Raw genomic sequence first — 18,216 nt, 5'->3', positions numbered from 1 at the left:
TACATGTGTTTTATGGCACAAGCCCTTTAAACTGCCAGGAACAGCGAAATTGTTCAAACCTCCACCGATCACTAACACGGGGGTTCTGTACCTCCGTTCCTCCTTCCTGCATGAGTGCAGTGAGAATAACTTTGAACGATGGCGTGGTGCTGCTCGATTGATGGAGACCGCATTGTACAGCACTCCGCTGTATCGGTCAGTATGCATGCTCCACTGTCACTCCAGTCAAGCTCCTCCTGACTGTGGAAGGTGCAGTGAGGAGAAACAGGGGGGCTCGAGAGCCCCATTCTAGTGATCAGTTGGGATCCCAGTGGTGAAGGTCCCAGCGATCAAACACTTATCACCTATCCTATGGATAGGTGAAACATTTCTATACTGGGAATACTCCTTTATTGTAAAGAGCAGGGGCTCTTAAGGACACATGCCCATTATACTGGAAGCTTTGGGTCGGTAAGGTTGTCAAAACACTGGTCTAACACTGGTACATACAGCCCAGAATGGCAGCTTCTTGGAGTTGGTAGAGTATTTTTATGTGGGTGGTTCTATGCTCATGACCCGCATCATGCTTTCTAGAATATCTAAATCATCCAGCAAGAAGGGAGATTTCAAAACTAGGGCAAGGGAAAAGTGGAGGAGTTGCCACACAGAATTCTCCTTGGAAATTGATGGATTGCCGACTCCTTGCCTTAGTTTTGATCATTTCCCCTGTTATGTTTTAGAACACCTAGCTAATTTTTGTGTTATATACCAAGTAGAAAATGCAGTCACGTTTATTTTCCCCCTTCCAAACATTTGTGTGATTTTTACCTGGAAATATCCAATTTTTTGACCGAAGGCTTCTCTTGTGTGTAGATAGGGGAACGCATGGTCCAAAACAGCCTGCATGATGCTAAATAAAGAGGAGAGATATGGGATTACAAAATTAAAATCGGAATCGCCAACATGAATGATCAGGAGACCCCCTTGGCTCTGTAGAATTAGTTTTGCTTCAGCTGCCATGTTGTGCGTCTTATAAGGGGGAGGGGGTTACACAAACAAGCTGCATCTAGCCAGCCAGTGTGTGAGCACTAGACACGTTAAGACATTTCATTATTTCTTTGTAAAACTTGAAATGCGTAAGCCAAACACAACTTAATGTGGCCATGTTTAACAGTTTTTATAATATATCTATGTACCATGTTTGTGTGAGGCTCTGTTCAAGGTTTCCCTTTCTAATGGATCAGTTTTAATCAAATTAAAAAAGAAGCTTCAAGTCAATATCCATCCTTTAACAGGTTAAAAATGTTGTGCTGATTAATTTCTTACAGCTTTATAGCAGTTGGACTTCAGTTTTTTGGATAAAGAGTTCCAAAAACCACCGTATAGACAGAATAAAAATCAAACACGCGTACTACCAATAACCACCACTAGATGGAGCACAAGAGCTTACTGCATACTGTATTATTAAGACCCCATGCTCCTTCTCACAACAACCCCAAACCAGACTATCCCTTTCTACAGGCCCCAGACCAGACTATCCCTTTCTACAGGCCCCAGACCAGACTATCCCTTGCTACAGGCCCCAGACCAGACTACCCCTTGCTACAGGCCCCAGACCAGACTACCCCTTTCTACAGGCCCCAGACCAGACTACCCCTTTCTACAGGCCCCAGACCAGACTACCCCTTTCTACAGGCCCCAGACCAGACTACCCCTTTCTACAGGCGCCAGACCAGACTACCCCTTTCTACAGGCGCCAGACCAGACTATCCCTTGCTACAGACCCCAGACTATCCCTTGCTACAGGCCCCAGACCAGACTATCCCTTGCTACAGACACCAGACTATCCCTTGCTACAGACCCCAGACCAGACTATCCCTTGCTACAGACCCCAGACCAGACTATCCCTTGCTACAGACCCCACACCAGACTATAGCTAAAATCTATGCTAGATTTCCCTTTCAGCTGCATGGACGGACAGAGATGTGCCTAATTTATTAAGAGGCGTGCAGCTTTATTAGGCACATCTTACTAAAGCGTTTTTTTTTAAATTTTATTTATTCTGCTTATTTTAGATTATTCAGATAAAGCAATGACAAGACAATAAACATATGAAAAATACGAGTAAAAATATAAGAAACTGATTGCTTCCAGACATATCATGGTACAAACAATGACACAATCCTAAGGCCTAGCACACACTGTTATTTTGCGCTGTTTTGAAAAGACGTCCGAAATCGCCTCCCATTGATTTCAATAGGAGGCGGAGGCACTTTTTTTCTCGTGAGTGGAAAAAAACGCTTGCGGGTAGAAGTGACATGCCCTTTCTTCAGGCGATTCCATCTCTGACCTCCCATTGACATCAATGGGAGGCAGAGAAAGAGTTTGTAAGCGGCGCTCAACGGCTGTGGCCAAAAAAACGCAGAGGAAAAACGTGGAAGAAGTGCAGGCAGGTCAAAATCTGTCTCTAAATTCCTGAAAGAATTTTGAGGCAGATTTTTCTGCCTGAAAAAACTCTGTGTGAACAGGGCCAATCATTACGGCTTATACAGGCACTTATCAATACACTCTTGCCTCCAAAATAAATTTATGTATGGGCAAAGAGTTTCACGTGAGGCACACCAGGAAGCCCAAACCCTATCAAATTCGTTGGGGCACTTGCGGTGTTGATATAAGGAATGGTGTCATGGATTAGACCCATATTGATCTAGAAGTGTAGGATGGGGCCATACAACATAATGCAATTGCCTTGCTTGCCATAGAGGCAGTCCCTGATAAAGATACTCTGATGATGGGATAAAATATTATTTTCCAAACACCCAATGGCAGGGGGGGCCTCTAATACACCTTGCACAGACTCAGGGAAAATTCACATGAGCATATTTGGTCCGTGATATTAACCGTGCAGGGAGCCGGGCCCCTAGCATCATAGTTATCCCTGTCCCATTAGTCCTTATTTATCAAAACGGTCTAAGAATAAACTAGTCCTATATGGACGTAGCAACGAATCGCAGAGCAGCTTTCATTTCTTAAACTGCTCTGGGAAAAAGCTGAAAGCTGCACTACGATTGGTTGGTATTGTGCAACTCGGGTAGTTTTTCAATTGTGAGGCCTACAGAGTTAAAATTACATCTGCCTGTAGCCACCACTAGAGGGAGCTTATGTCATACTGTTTATATATTGAGTTTACTAAAAAAAATACCGTATGCAATAAGCTGCCCCTCATGATCGCTACAGCCAGACAATTTATAATGAAACCCTACGTCTATACAGCAGATTTGAAGCACTATATCAAAGAAATGAGTCTCCAACTGCTATCAAGAAATCAGCATTGAGCGTTGGTCCTAAAAATAACATGGTGATAAAATGTGGACAGTCACTTTACATGAGTAAAATGCCATAGCGGGCTACACTACTCTGCCCACCAAAAACAGAACCCTGAAGAAACAGACTTGGCGTGGCTTAACATGGTGATTTTATAGTAAAAGTATTGATCTTTATTGATTTCTTAATGTAAAAACTGGCTAATGAGCCCATTAATGTCTAGGTATAGGCAAAAGCAAGCGGTCAGAGAATGAGACGGGTCAGCAGGTGATAGATATACATCCACCCACAGATCACTAGCTCTCCTTATAGTATACGATTTCTCGAAGGCCCTTACCACTAGTGCAGTAATCCTACGAGTTTGTGTGTCCCCTGGTTTATGGGGTACGTCATCAGGGATTATAATGCAATCATTTAAGCCGGTTAGCACTATTTCTGTGCTTATTTCATCTCCCAGCGTGCAGGAACACTGACTGGCTGACTTACTGATGGCTCGTCACAATCCGGGACGTCAGCAATGACGTGCCGAATTCGGATTGGTTGGCGGCCGCACTGACGTCAGTCGGTTGGAGGGCTCAAGCCCGTAAATATCCGGCGACTGCTGGCCGCTAATATATCAGAGCTTGCACACGCTGGGAGATGAAAATAGTGCTAACCGGCTTAAAATGATTGCATTATAATCCCTGATGACGTACCCCATAAACCAGGGGACACAAACGCGTAGGATTACTGAACTAGTAGCAAGGGTCTTAGAGAAATCATTCTTCTAGGCTGTATTAAACTCTCGATTTCATTGAACGGAACATCATATAGTATAGGGAACTATTTTTATTACAAAAATTACCCCAATGGGCCTCCAGAGAGCACCAGCCTCTCAAAATCCAGACCACTCATCAGTACATACACTCCTTTACCAATGTGTCCAAGCATGTTCTTCTCTGGAAGAAAAATTTATTTTAAGAAAAACAATAACTAAGCAGTTAAAAGGGTACTCCGACAATAGACATGTATATGCCATTAAGGTCCAACAGGTGAGGTCCCCGCTACTGATCAGTAGAGCTTCTCTCCCATGACCCCTGCTGCTCCTTACAACCGGAGTACTCCACTGTTTCCATAACTCCCTACAGACTTATGGAGAGTGTTACTCCAATCAGGCAAATACACCCACCTAGCAGACAATTATTTCCTATGGATCTTCCATGAATGTCTCTAGTCAGAATACCCCTTTTAATTAACATATATAGATTAGTAGGGCCAATTGTCTTCTCTTTGTAAATCTGACATTCAGTACTACATAAATAACACGGCTAGCATATTTTACTATCTCTGCTGTCTGATAAACTGAATGGTTACCTCCTAATATCAAGCCATCCCGATGAGCCAACCCCTTTATACATACCAAACAAAGCATACAACTCTTAGACCTAGTTCACACAGTTTTTTGGCGCTGTTTTTGATGTGGAAACTGCACACACAAAAAAAAAAGTCTGAAATTGCCTCTCATTGATTTCAACATGCTCTATCTTCCCGCGGTTTGAAATCAATGGGAGACAGAGAAAGCCGAAAAATGCAGCATGTAAGTGCAGGTGGGTCAAATTCTGCCTCAAAATTCCTGAATGAATTTTGAGACAGATTTTTCTGCCTGATAAAAACTCAGTGTGAACATACCCTTATTCTATGTGATACATGGGTTTTCTCAATACTACTTGAGTTCACCTGGAATCTTGCAGTCCTCAAATACAAGTTCACATGTGTTGGACCCTCTCATACCCAACTTGTCAAGTTTCTGTGCAGTGCTAAATCCTGGTGTTCCCTAAAAAAAAAAAAAAAAAAATAAAGTCATGGCAGCCGTAGAGAATGTGTTGCTGCTCATCCCAGACTGATAGACTAGAGTAGAGTAGAAAGCAAAGATAGGAACAGCAGTCTTTGTAAATCCTCTGGGTTCTATGGTGCACGCCAAACTGGGGGCATGATCCCAACTTCCCCCATACTACACAGAGAAGATAAAGAAGGTAGGCAGCACTAGAGGTGGACCTGAGTCACCAGTGGTTTATTCCAGTGAGCGACGTTTCGTCTTGTGTAAGACTTTATCAAATATACAGATAACGGATACCAATACAAGTCTTAGGGTATGTGCACACACACTAATTACGTCCGTAATTGACGGACGTATTTCGGCTGCAAGTCCCGGACCGAACACAGTGCAGGGAGCTGGGCTCCTAGCATCATACTTATGTATGATGCTAGGAGTCCCTGCCTCTGTGCAGGACAACTGTCCCGTACTGTAATCATGTTTTCAGTACGGGACAATAGTTCCACGGAGAGGCAGGGACTCCTAGCGTCGTACATAAGTATGATGCTAGGAGCCCGGCTCCCTGCACTGTGTTCGATCCACTACTTGCGGCCGAAATACGTCCGTCAATTACGGACGTAATTAGTGTGTGTGCACATACCCTTATATAGCAGTGAACATCATACAAAAGTGTCATGATCAATTAATCAATCCCAAAGACCAGTAACAAGAGGTGTTGGTACTCCAATGAATGTGTATGGCAAAAAAAAAACACGACATTTCTGGTTGTCCTGAGCACAGCAGGTAAACTACATACGTGGCTGTGGCCAGAGCAAAAGTGTACAGGAATATTGAGCCGACTAGTAAAGATCACGAGTGTATAGTGTAAGAGTGTTTGGGTAGGGTACATGTCATTGTGGCCAGGGATCCTGACTATGTATCTGGTACATACATAGATAGATTTATACATACATACATACTAAGACCGTATAGCATCACCTTCTCCACGATAAACGCAGTAATCCCGTGTGCCGCTGGATTAGCATTGGAGTCGGTCTTTGCATAAACAATAAGCACATCAGCATCAGGCCCATTGGTAATCCAAAACTTGTTTCCATTCAGGACATAGTAATCACCTGGAAAGATAAGATGTACCGTAAGGCCTCATACACACGGCCGTGCCCGTAATCACGGCCCGCAATTGCGGGCACGGCCGGTCGCAGGCCGCATTTTCGGCCTGCGCTCCTATACAGAGTATGGGAGCACGGCCCGTAAAAAACTAAAAGCAGGATATGCACCATAATTCCCGGTACGGTTCTGCGGCACAGACACCTATCCGTAGCGATATGGAAAGGTGTCCGCGGCCAATAGAACCTAGCGGGTCCGTAACTGCAGACCGTACTGCGGTCTGTTAAATCAGACAAAAGCTTTACAATAATAACACTGTTAAAGATTAAAGGGGTTCTCGCACCACAAACCTGGGACCCCATTCTACGTGCCAGAACAGAGAGCCGTTTTACCAACCCAGTTTGTACATGCATTACATGGACGGCTATTTGAATACTGATGCCTCCAGCGGCAATTAAAGCCAACAACCAGGGGAGAGAGAAGCCGGACCCGCAGTGATCAGCAAATCGCTACGCCGGCTTCTTTTTAGAAAACTGTGGTCTTCAGGAGACAATCCCTTTAACCCCTTGGAGACTGACAATATTAGCTTTTCCATTGTTGCATTCCAGAGCCATTACCTTTTACATTTCTCCCATCTACATAGCCGTATGGTGGTTTTTTTTTATTTGCGGGAAGACTTTCAGTATTTTTTCATGGTAGCATTTAACATACCATATAATGTACTCGGAAACTGAAGAAATAAAAAATAATTGTGGGGTTCCTACATTGTTCTTTGGGTTTAGTTTTTATTTTTTTACAGCATTCACCGTGCAGTAAAAACGACATATTAACTTTATTCTGCGTGTCAATACAATTACGGAAGTATCAAATTTCTTATGTAAATATTTTTTTTCCGGATGTACTACTTTTACAAAAGAAAAAATAAAATAAAAAATAGTCCTGGTTCGCCATACGTTCAACGCCGTAACTTTTTTTCTATCAATTGAACGGTGTGAGGGCTAGTTTCATATGGGGCGCACAGGGATGCCAGTTAAGTCTGTTCTCAGGAAAAGTGGGAGTCCCAGCAGTCGGACTCCTACCGATCAGTACTTATTCCCTATCCTGTGGATAGGTTATAAATATGAATTATGGGAAATCCCCTTTAAGCCTTGCCTCCTACAAGTCTTATCAGTAGGGCACTGACGGCAAACCTATACCTTCAATAGGCCTCCATCTGCCATGGCAACCATTCAGCACCCCGTGATTTTGTCACAGGAATTGGGTTTGGGGGGCTATTGATTGCGGCATTTAAGGTGATAAACGTCCGGGATCTGAGTCATCTCTGATCCCGGTCGTTGAAGGCGGGTGTTAGCTGTTTGACATTGCGGGCACCTGCTGTATAATGGCGCGGGCTCAGCTCTTGAGCCCATGCCATGTAGTGGCAGCACACATCTGCCGTAACTGCCATTTGGATGTCGCCAAGGGGTTAACTAGAAACATTACTGAATACGGTCATAAATTTGCTGTTTGTCCAATATCACTCATGATGTTAATGTATGATCACACGCAGTGAGCAAAAACGTCTGAAAATACAGAGCCGTTTTCAGACAAAAACCGCTCCTGATTTTCAGAAGTTTTTTTTGTTAACAACTCGCGTTTTTTACGGCCATTTTTTCAATGGAGTCAATGAAAAACGCCTCCAAAAACGTCCCAAGAAGTGTCCTGCACTTCTTTTGACGAGCCGTCATTTTAAGTGCAGTATATTGACAGCGACGCGTAAAATAAAGTCTCATGGGGACAGAACATCGTAATTCCCAATGAAAGCAATGGACAGATGTTTGGAGGCGTATTAGGGGCTTTTTTAGGCGTAATTCGAGTCGTATAACGCCCGAATTATGTCTGATACCACTGCGTGTGAACATACCCGAATACTTTTGGTCACAAATGTATCCAACCTTGTACAGGATTTACAGGTGAATGACAATTAGAATTTTAAAATTAGTATACATATTTGGTAGAACCCAGTTTGGAACTTCCCTAACCATAACACTATGACGTTTATTTTCGCTGAAGGTGAATTCCATAAAAATAAAAAAAACAATGCTAGAATCTGCCGACTGTCCCAACCGCCAGGTCCCGTACCTCCTCCGGTGGCCTGCCTCTCTTCAAGGCTGCTGGCATCTTCTGTTGTCCTCTGCTCACGGTCTCATTGTCCCTGGTGTGCGCATGCTTTAGCCGTCTCAAAGGGCTATCGCGTGCGAAATTCAAAAGTCACTCAACCAATCCCTGTTGCTCTCAGGACTATTTAAGCCACCTCCACCTGGTGTGTGAGCAACATTGGAACAACCTAGTGTTATCCTGCGAAGGTTCCTATGTGCATCTGTATCTAGTCCGTTATTGCCATCTGTGCTCAGTCTGTATCTGGTTACCCATTACCAGCCTGCATCCAGCCCGCTTTTGCTATCTGTGGTCAGCCTGTGTTCGGTTATCCACTACCTGCCAGTGTCCAGCTACCCACGAGTGGCCAGCTTCCCGCCTGTGTACAGCTACCCGCTACTCAGGACCAGTTATATACATGACCAGCTACCATTCTTTAAAGAGGCTCTGTCACCAGTTTAACCCCATCCCGCTTTGGTCACTTTTGACCTTCCTGACAGAGCCTCATTTTTCAAATCTGACATGTTTTACTTTATGGTAATAACTCCGGAATGCTTTTACCTATCCAAGCGATTCAGAGATTGTTTCCTCGTGACACATTGGACTTTATGTTACTGGCAAAATTTGCTCAATACATTTAGTATTTAATTGTGAAAGACACCAACATTTAGCAAAAATTTTTTTCTAAATTTGAATGTATCCGCTTGTAAGACAGACAAAATTGTTGCTACTTAACATCTCCCACATGTCTACTTTATGTTGCATCGTTTTTGGAAACATTTTTTTTAATTTTTCTAGGACGTCACAAGGCTTAGAACTTTAGCAGCAATTTCTCATATTTTCAAGATAATTTCAAAAGGCGATTTTTACAGGGGGCAGTTCAGTTGTGAAGTGGCTTTGAGGGCCTTATATATTAGAAACCACCAATAAGTCACCTCATTTACAAAAACTTCACCCCTCAAAGTATTGAAAACAGCAATTAAGCAAATTAGGAGTGAATTTATTTTTATTTTTTTTGCAGACATTCATTTTGAATCTATTTTTTTAAAAAAAAATTTAACACCGAACGCAACTCAATATTTATTGCCCAGATTCTGCAGTTTTTAGAAATATCCCACATGTGGCCCTGGTATGCTAGCGGACTGAAGCACAGGCCTCAGAATCAAAAGGAGTACCTAGAGGATTTTGGGCCTCCTTTTTTTTAGAATATATTTTAGGCACCATGTCAGGTTTGAAAGACTCTTGCAGGGCCAAAAACAGTGGAAATCCCCCAAAAGTGACCCCATTTTGGAAACTACACCCCTCAAGGAAATCTAGGGGTATAGTGAGCATTTTGACCGGACAGGTTTTTTACAGAAATTATTGGAAGTAGGCCGTGAAAATTGAAATCTACATTCTTTCAAAGAAAATGAAGGTTTAGCTAATTTTTTTTCATTTCCACAAGGACTAAAAGGAGAAAAAGCACTGCAACGTTAGTAAAGCAATTTCTCCCAAGTAAAAAAATACCCCACGTGTGGTCATAAACGGCTGTTTGGACACACGGCAGGGCTCAGAAGGGAAGGAGCGCCATTTGGGTTTTGGAGTGCAGATTTTGATGGATTGGTTTCTGGGCGCTATATCGCATTTGCAAAGCCGCTGTGGGACCAAAACAGTGGAAACCCCCCAGAAGTGACCACATTTTGGAAAACTACACCCCTCAAGGTATTCACCTAGGAGTGTAGTGAGCATGTTAACCCCGCAGGTGTTTTGCAGAAATTAGTGTGCACTCGATGCTGCATAGTGAAAATTGGATTTTTTTCCATAGATATGCCAATATGTGGTGCCCGGCTTGTGCCACCATAATAAGACAGCTCTCTAATTATTATACGGTATTTCCCGGTTTTAGAAACACCCTACATGTGGACCCAATCTTTTGCATTGACATTCGACCAGGCTCAGGAGTGAAAGAGCACCATGCGAAGTTGAGGCCTAATTTGGCAATTTAAAATAGTGAAATAATAAAAGAAACCCCTGAGAAGTGACCCCATTTTGGAAACTGCACCCCTCAAGGCATTTAATAAGAGGTGTAGTGAGCATTTTTTAACCAGACACGTCTTTTGCATAAATTAATGCGCTGCGGTTGGTGAAAAGTAAAAATTTTCATATTTCCCTAGATATGCCATTTCAGCTGCAAATATGTTCTTGCCCGGCTTGTGCCACTGGAGACACACACCTCAAAAATAGTTAAAAGGGTTCTCCCGGGTTTGGTGGTGCCATATATGTGGAAGTAAACTGCTTTTTGGGCATGCTGTAAGGTTCAGAAGGGAGGGATCGCCATTTAGCCTTTGGAGCGTGGATTTTGCTTGGTAGTAGTTTTGTTTGGAGTTTTACTGGTATTTCAGTTTATAATGTGGGGGTACATGTAAGCTGGGCAGAGTATATAAGGGGCATAGTCAGGTGGTATAATTATGGGGTAAAATAATCCATAGATGTGCGTTACGCTGTGAAGAAATACTTTCTGCACAGGCCAGTATTGCACTGATAAATGGTCTCCTTTCTTATCCCCCTTTTGGTCATAGCAAGCAGATTAGGCTACGTCTCCGGGCGAGACCTAAACGGCTTCCAAAATGGCAGAGCAGAAGGCCGTTGTTAGGCCTCCTGTTGCCATAGCAGCAGTCGGCAGCCCTGCGATTGCAGGGCAGAGCTGCCAATCTGCTGCCAACCGCGAAGATGCAGTTATCGCTTTCAATCGTTGCATCTAAGGGGTTAATGGCAGGAATGAGCTAGCTCCAGTTCCTGGCATTGCAGTTGGATGTCAGCTGTAACATACAGCTGACATCCACCGCTCATGACATCTAGCCGACGGCTATAGAAGCCTTTTAGGCCCCGCCTCCTGGCGGGCCCAAAGGTTTCTGTACCAGGCAGACCGGGAGGCCACTATTAGGCCTCCGGTTGTCATTGCAGACACCGGCATCCTGGCAATTTCATTGCTGGGGCGCCGATGAGCTGCAAATACCTTAAATGCAGCAGTCAAAAGCGATCGGTTAATGGCGGGGATCGAAGCTAACTTTGGTCCCCATAATTACAGCAGGGTGTCAGCTGTAACATACAGCTGACATCCAAGGATGATGGTACCGACTCCGCTTCTGAGCCGGTGCCATCCATTTGTCTGAAGTATACAACAATTTGCGGGAAGCACTGGCTTTCCATGACGTATACTTCCGACAAATGTCGGGAAGGGGTTAATACTTCTCTATCTCCTACCTAATCTAATAAATGCTTTGATGCGGTGTTGTCTTTCTAAAACGTTTATTATTGACAAAGTTCTGACCATTTTTAGATTTATGCTAATTTTCTCTAAATGCCCAACAGAGCGTTTTGTTTTTTTCGTTTAACCAAGTGGGCGTTGTGAAGATCAGCATCCTATACTTCTTCATTCATGCCCAGCTTTATTCACAGCACAGCGACATCACGCTGTGACGTGACTTCCTCCCGCAGTTCTTTCAGCAAAGCAACGGGAGAATGACCAGACATCACTGAGAAGGCTAATTGTCCTGGCACGGCTGGAGGCGATGTCTGGTCATTCTCCGTTCGCTCCGGTGAAGGCCTGTGGGAGGAAGTCACGTCACAGCGTGATCTCGCGAGATCACGCTGTGCTTTGAACAAAGCTGGGCATGAAAGAAGAGAAGTGTATGACGCCGATTGGTCAACGTCATACACTTTTCTTTACAACGCCCGCTTTGTTAAACAAAAAAACACCCAGTTCGGCATTTAGAAAAAGTTAAATAAATTTAAAAACGATCAGAACTTTGTCAATAATAAAAGTTTAACAAAAAAAAAACAACAAAATTAGTTATCTACAACACAGCGCCTATTACATTAGGTAGGAGATAGGGAAGTATGAAACTGGTGACAGAGCCTCTTTCAAAAGGTACCATTTGCCAATGCCAGTTTCTAGTCTGTTTGGCCAGTAGCTACTCAGTCTGGACCACCTCAAGAGCTAGCCTCCCTGCAGCGAAGACCAGATCCCTATATAGACATGGGAGGCTACTCAGATAACACCATTTAGAGGTGGCCCTAAGCCAAACCGGTGGAATAACCCAGTGGGCTCACAAACCTGCTGGTCAGAACAGTATCCCAGTTTTTTTAGTCCCCATCCCTCTCAAAAAATTTAACAAAAAGGAGTGATCAAAAACGCTGATGTAGCCCAAAACCGTACCATTGAAAACTACAGATCGTCCCACAAAAATAAAGCCTTCACAAAGCTCCATCAATTAAAAAAAAAAATTTTTTTTTAAAAAGTTCAGGATCACAGAATTAGGAGAGACAAAAAGGTGCAGAGAATGTTCCAAAAAGGGGGATAAGATTGGGCACCATTTATCACTGGCCACACATCTGTGGATTTACCGCATTATTATAGTCTCTTATGCCCTGGTGTACTTTGCCCCACATTATAAACTGAAATACCAGTAAAAACCCAAAACACCAAGCAAAATCTGCGCTATAAAATCCAAATGGCGCTCCCTCCCACCTGTGCCCTACAGTTTGCCCCATCAGCAGTTTATGACCACACGTATGGCATTGCCATATCCAGAGAACTTGCTTAACAGCTTATGAGGTATTGGTCATCAATGGCACAAACTGGGCATAACAATGCGCACTAAAAAGGCATATCAGTGGAAAATTTTAATTTTCACTTTGCACAATCACGTGCGCATTAATTGCTAATGAAAAAACAACTGTTGGGCCCAAATGCTAACTACACCTATTAAAAATTGCCTTAAGGGGTGTAATTTCCAAAATGGGGTCCTATCCTGAGGGCTTGTTTTACCGTTTCACCTCAGTGCCCTGCAAATCTGGGCCAATGCTGTGAAAAATCACCAAAATAAACCTCAAATGCTCATGATGCTCTTTCACTCCTGAGCCCTGTCATAGTTTCCAAAATGGGGTCACTTCTTGGTCGTTTCCACTGTACTCTGGTACTTCAGGGGCTCTGCAACAACACCAATCCAGCAAAATCTGTGCTCCAAAAGCCAAATGGCGCTCCTTCTTTTGACCCCGGTCATGTGCCCAAACAGAAGTTTAGGGCCACATATGGGGGATAGCCATACTCATGAGAAATTTAGTAACAAAATTATGTGGTGTTTTTTTCCCTATTATCCCTTGTGAAAATGAAAACTTGGGAGTTAACTACATAATTCTTTCATAAATTCTCATTTTCACTGCCCAACTCAAAGAAACACCTAACTATACCCCTAAATGAATGCCCAGAGGGGTGTAGTTTCAAAAAGAGTCACTTTTAAGGGATTTCCACTGGACTGGTACTTCAGGGGCTCTGAAAATGTGACAGTAGCCAAAAACCAATCCAGCACAATATTGCCCCTGCCATTCTAAACACTGCCGAGTGACACTGCCGAGTGTCCAAACAGAAGTTTATGACCGTACATGGGGTATTTCTGTACTTGGGAGAAATTGTTTTACAATAGTTAGGGTGCTTGGAGAACTATTTATACCCATAGATCCTTCTGTCCTTGTATGTATGCTTGCTTATAGCAGTAAAGTGATGACCTCTTTTGGGTAAAGCAGCCATGTGTTTTTATGCATACAAGTACATGACCCAAAAATTTGCTCAATCAGCCACATGTAGTTTCTCACATAAACAGAAGTGAACGTTAACCTGTTAGTGACCGCCAATACATCTTTTCACGGCGGCCACTAATGGAATTTATTCTAATGCATAAGCCTTTTCACAGCGCTGCATCAGAATAAATAAACAGAGCAGGGAGCCGTTAAATCTCCCTGCTCTCAGCTACCAGAGGTTGCGGAGGGCATCCCTGCACGAACGGGTGAGTTCGATATCAGTATCGATCTCACCCGTTTAACCACTCAGATGCAGCGTTCAATAGCGAACGCCGCATCAGAGTTGTTTTGGAGAGGGAGGGAGCTCCCTCTCATCCCACTGACACACGGCGATAAGATCGCCGAGTGTATGTGTCTCCGATGGCAGCCGGGGGCCTAATAAAGGCCCCCAGGTCTGCCTGTAGTGTATGCCTGCTAGGTCATGCCAGAGGCATGGCCTAGCAGATGCCTGTCCATTTTAAACAGACAGGCAGCAATACAAAAGTATTGCAGTGTATTATAAAAGCGATCCTCTGATTGATTCCCCTAAAACGCCTTTTGAATTGTCATTCACTAATCTGGATAAAACATGCAAAGGGATATCAAAAATGTATAAGGTATTGTGTGAGGGTTTGCTTCGGGAGGAATTTCCTTGTCTGGGGTATTGGGAGAGAGATCTGGGAATCCCTATAAGTACGCAGGATTGGGAAGCCACTTACAATCTAGCTTGCTCTCTCTCTAAGTGCGCTACACATTTGGAAGCATCTAGGAAAATAATGTATAGGTGGTATTACACTCCTAGTCGTTTGTCGCGAATATATCCAACATCATCAGATAGGTGCTGGAGGTGCCTCACTTCTAAGGGTACCATCCTCCACATTTTCTGGGAGTGTACGGTATTGTCCAGCTTTTGGCAGCAAGTAGAAGATTTCTTACGATCTCTTTTAGGGGTTGACATTCAGCTCGCCCCTGCTCTAGCCCTACTGCATGTGGGATTGGTGGATTTCTCTCCGGGTGTCAGAAACGTACTTTTTCATGTATTGCGGTCTGCAAAAATATTGATTGCAAAATACTGGAAATCTACAAAAGTGCCTAGTATGAGTGAAGTGATTTTATATGTTAACAATAATTGTGTTATGGAACGCGCTTTAGCCTCTATTCAAGGGTCCTACGCTCGTACTTCCTTATGGGATCAGTGGACTGACTCTACTTACTCCGACATACTCTTAGGATTACCTTAGTCGAATATGTGGTCAATTTGCCGAGTCTGGATCCGGAGTTTTGTTTGTAGGTTTCTTTTTTGTTTTTCTGTAAAAAATGTGATCCTTATCCCAATGCTTTGTTTGCAATGTTTTAAAAAATAAAACAATGGAAAAATGTGCTGTTTTCTGTGAATCCTGCCTTAAAAAAATGTGATAAAAAGCGATCAAGAAGTCGCATGTACTCCAGAATGGTACCAATAAAAACTACAAGTCGTCCCGCAAAAAAAAAAAAAAGCCATCATACAACTGCATCGGCGGGGGGGAGTTACGGCTCTTCAAATATTGAGACACAAAAACAAATAATTTTACACAGTAAATACTTTTTTTGCAAAAGTAGTAAAACATACAAAATCTATACAAATTTGGTATCGTTGCAATCGTAACAACCCGCTGAATAAAGTTATTGTGTTATTTATACCACACGGTAAACGGTGTAGATTTAGGACGCAAAAAAAAAGGTTTTTTTTTCCTATTCCCCCTCGAAAAAAAAGGTTAACAACAGTTAATCAATAAATTCTATGTACCCCAAAATGGTGCTATTAAAAAATACAACTTGTCCCGCAAAAAACAAGACCTTATACAGATATGTAGACGCAAAAATAAAAAAGGTTATAGCTCTTGTAATGAGACGATGGAAAATAGCTGGGTCATTAAATGAACAGTGTCACGGAAAACACATTTTTTACATCAGTTTGATTTTAGTGTTTTATTAAAAACTTTTATATTTGTGTGTTTGTGTTTTACTTTTATTTTTGAACTTTTTCTTCCCTATGGGGGCTGCCATTTTTTTTCCATTTCTGTATGTGTCGATTAACGACACATACAGACATGGAATACGGCACATACAGTCCCATAGTGAATGCAAACAGGGCCCGTTCCATCCACTATGCTGTACGCCGTCTGTGTGGGAACGGCGCATGCGCCGCTCCCACACAGTCCAAGTTGAACTGTGCGCCGTCCGGCGCCATTTTCCTGTAGACCGGAAGTCACGGCCGGACAGTAAGATTACTACTTCCGGACTTGGAGCGGCGGTAGCAGACGGAGCGGATGGACCGGCGGCTGGAGCAGGTTTTCTATGTATGTTCGTGTTTTAGTGTGTGATTACTAGTGTATGTTAACCTACTACACTGTGTGTTAGCTCAAAAAATGGCGACACACAGTGTAGGAGGTTAGACCGTTCAATCCCCTCGTTTCTCACGGCACTAGCCAGGATAAAGGAGGGGGGGGATTCTGAGAGCTCACTAGAGTGAGTGAGTTTTCTCAAATTTTGCAGCATAAAGCAATGTGGTTGCTTTACCACATGCAATGCTGCAATTTTGGGAATTGCTCCATCTAGTGACCAGCACTGGGAAATGTTATAAATTAGAATCTCATTTATAATATTTCCTGACTCGTGAAAAAAAATAAAAAAAATTAGAACAATGTTTAACTAAAAAAAAAAAATAAATTTTTTTCTAGTATCACATTCCCTTTAAGGCCTAAAATAGGCTGGTCACTTAGGCCTCATTCACACGGCAGGGTTTCCCGGCCGGGTGCCGGCCGTTCATAAAATCGCCCGGCACCCGGCTGCATTAGGAATAATAGACCCCTAATGGGGCTATTCACACGACCGATTTTTTGACGGCCGGGAAATCCGGCCGTCAAAAAATAGGACATGCTCCATCTTCGCCCGGGTACCCGGCCCCCATAGAAGTCTATGGGGCCGGGTATTACACGGCCATCACCGGAATGTGTTCCGAGTGATGGCCGGGTTTCCCGGAGCTTGCGCTCTATCTCCTCCTCCTCACAGCGCAGAGTGCATGTGAGGAGGAGGAGTTGATGCCATTCTGACGAATGGCATCGCTGTACACTGTGTGGCAGGGCCGGGGTGTACAGCAGGTGGAAGGGAGCGCTGGCTCCCGTCCCCTGCTTGTTTTCCTGGCCCGGAGACACCTTCGATGGCGCCGCTAGTAGCAGCAGCTGCTGCTGCTACTTCTACTGTAGCGACGCCACTATAGCAGAGCGGGGAGGTATCTCCCCGCTCTGCTATGTGCTAGCCGCACTTTAGCTCCTTGAAGGAGCGGAATCCCCGTGTTTTCGGGGATTCCGCTCCTGGACAGAGCGCTTGATGTCTCTGTCCATATCTGGGCAGTGACATCAGGGGAAACTCCTGAAGCGGAATCCCCGAACACATGGGGATTCCCCTTCAGGAGTTGCCGCTGATGTCACTGTCCGGATCTGCCCGGCCCGGCACGGATGCAAAACTTTATGCAAACCGGCCGGGCAGAATGGCCGATTTTACCGGCCGGCACTCGGGCACGGGAACGACCCGTTCGTGTGAATCCCGCCTAAGGGGTTAAACTACGATTACCACAGAGAAAACAGGTCCCATCTCATTATACACATGAGCACTTACTGTACCTTTCTTTTCTGCTTTCAACTTCATGGAGACCACATCAGAACCAGAATTTGGTTCACTCATGGCTAGCGCTCCTACATGTTCTCCGCTGATCAGCTGATTAAAAAAATAAAGAAAAATGAGTATCGTGGAATATTGTCAATAATATAATAGATGACAAACACAATTGTACAGAGAACAGAGGATTGGCAGGATAGTGGCAAAAAGCTCAAACATGTGATTATCCATCCTATACTCTGCTGGATGGCGGATGTTCATTCTTCCAAACAAGCCTGACACGTCTCAAGTGTCACGTCCTACCTGCCCCTAGGTTCACTGTGCCCTGCAAACGCCAGGGCCTGAGATCGCCATAAGAAAAAAATTACACAAATGGCTAGTAACATATGGACATGGGACTTAACCACTTCCCTCCGCAGCCATTTTTCGGATTTTCACTTTTGGTTTTATCTTCCCACCTTCCAAAAGCCATAACTTTTATTTTTCCATCAATATTGCCGTATGAGGGTTTGTTTTATGCAGGACGAGTTGTGGATTTTCACAGCACCATTTTTTGTACCATATAATGTAGTGGGAAATTAGAAAATAAAAATATATGTGGC

At 43.7% G+C, this 18,216-nt stretch overlaps 1 protein-coding gene across 2 annotated transcripts in view; it reads right to left on the bottom strand.

Annotated features, from left to right (window-relative positions):
• IVD (isovaleryl-CoA dehydrogenase) overlaps window positions 1-18,216 on the bottom strand; it is a 97,247-nt gene that overhangs the window by 39,396 nt on the left and 39,635 nt on the right. For both annotated transcript variants that reach the window (XM_075843338.1, XM_075843339.1), the window contains exons 5-9: window positions 17,620-17,713; window positions 6,095-6,231; window positions 5,020-5,116; window positions 4,148-4,241; window positions 808-889 (exon numbers count right to left, since the gene is read on the bottom strand). In XM_075843338.1, coding sequence (XP_075699453.1) covers window positions 808-889; window positions 4,148-4,241; window positions 5,020-5,116; window positions 6,095-6,231; window positions 17,620-17,713 — 504 coding nt within the window. The remainder of the gene's footprint in view (window positions 1-807; window positions 890-4,147; window positions 4,242-5,019; window positions 5,117-6,094; window positions 6,232-17,619; window positions 17,714-18,216) is intronic.

Source organism: Rhinoderma darwinii, chromosome 12 (genome assembly GCF_050947455.1).
Source record: "Rhinoderma darwinii isolate aRhiDar2 chromosome 12, aRhiDar2.hap1, whole genome shotgun sequence".
NCBI classification, from domain to species: Eukaryota; Metazoa; Chordata; class Amphibia; order Anura; family Rhinodermatidae; genus Rhinoderma; species Rhinoderma darwinii.
The sequence above is the reverse complement of the archived record's forward strand: the minus strand, read 5'-3'. Positions and strand labels throughout refer to the sequence as shown.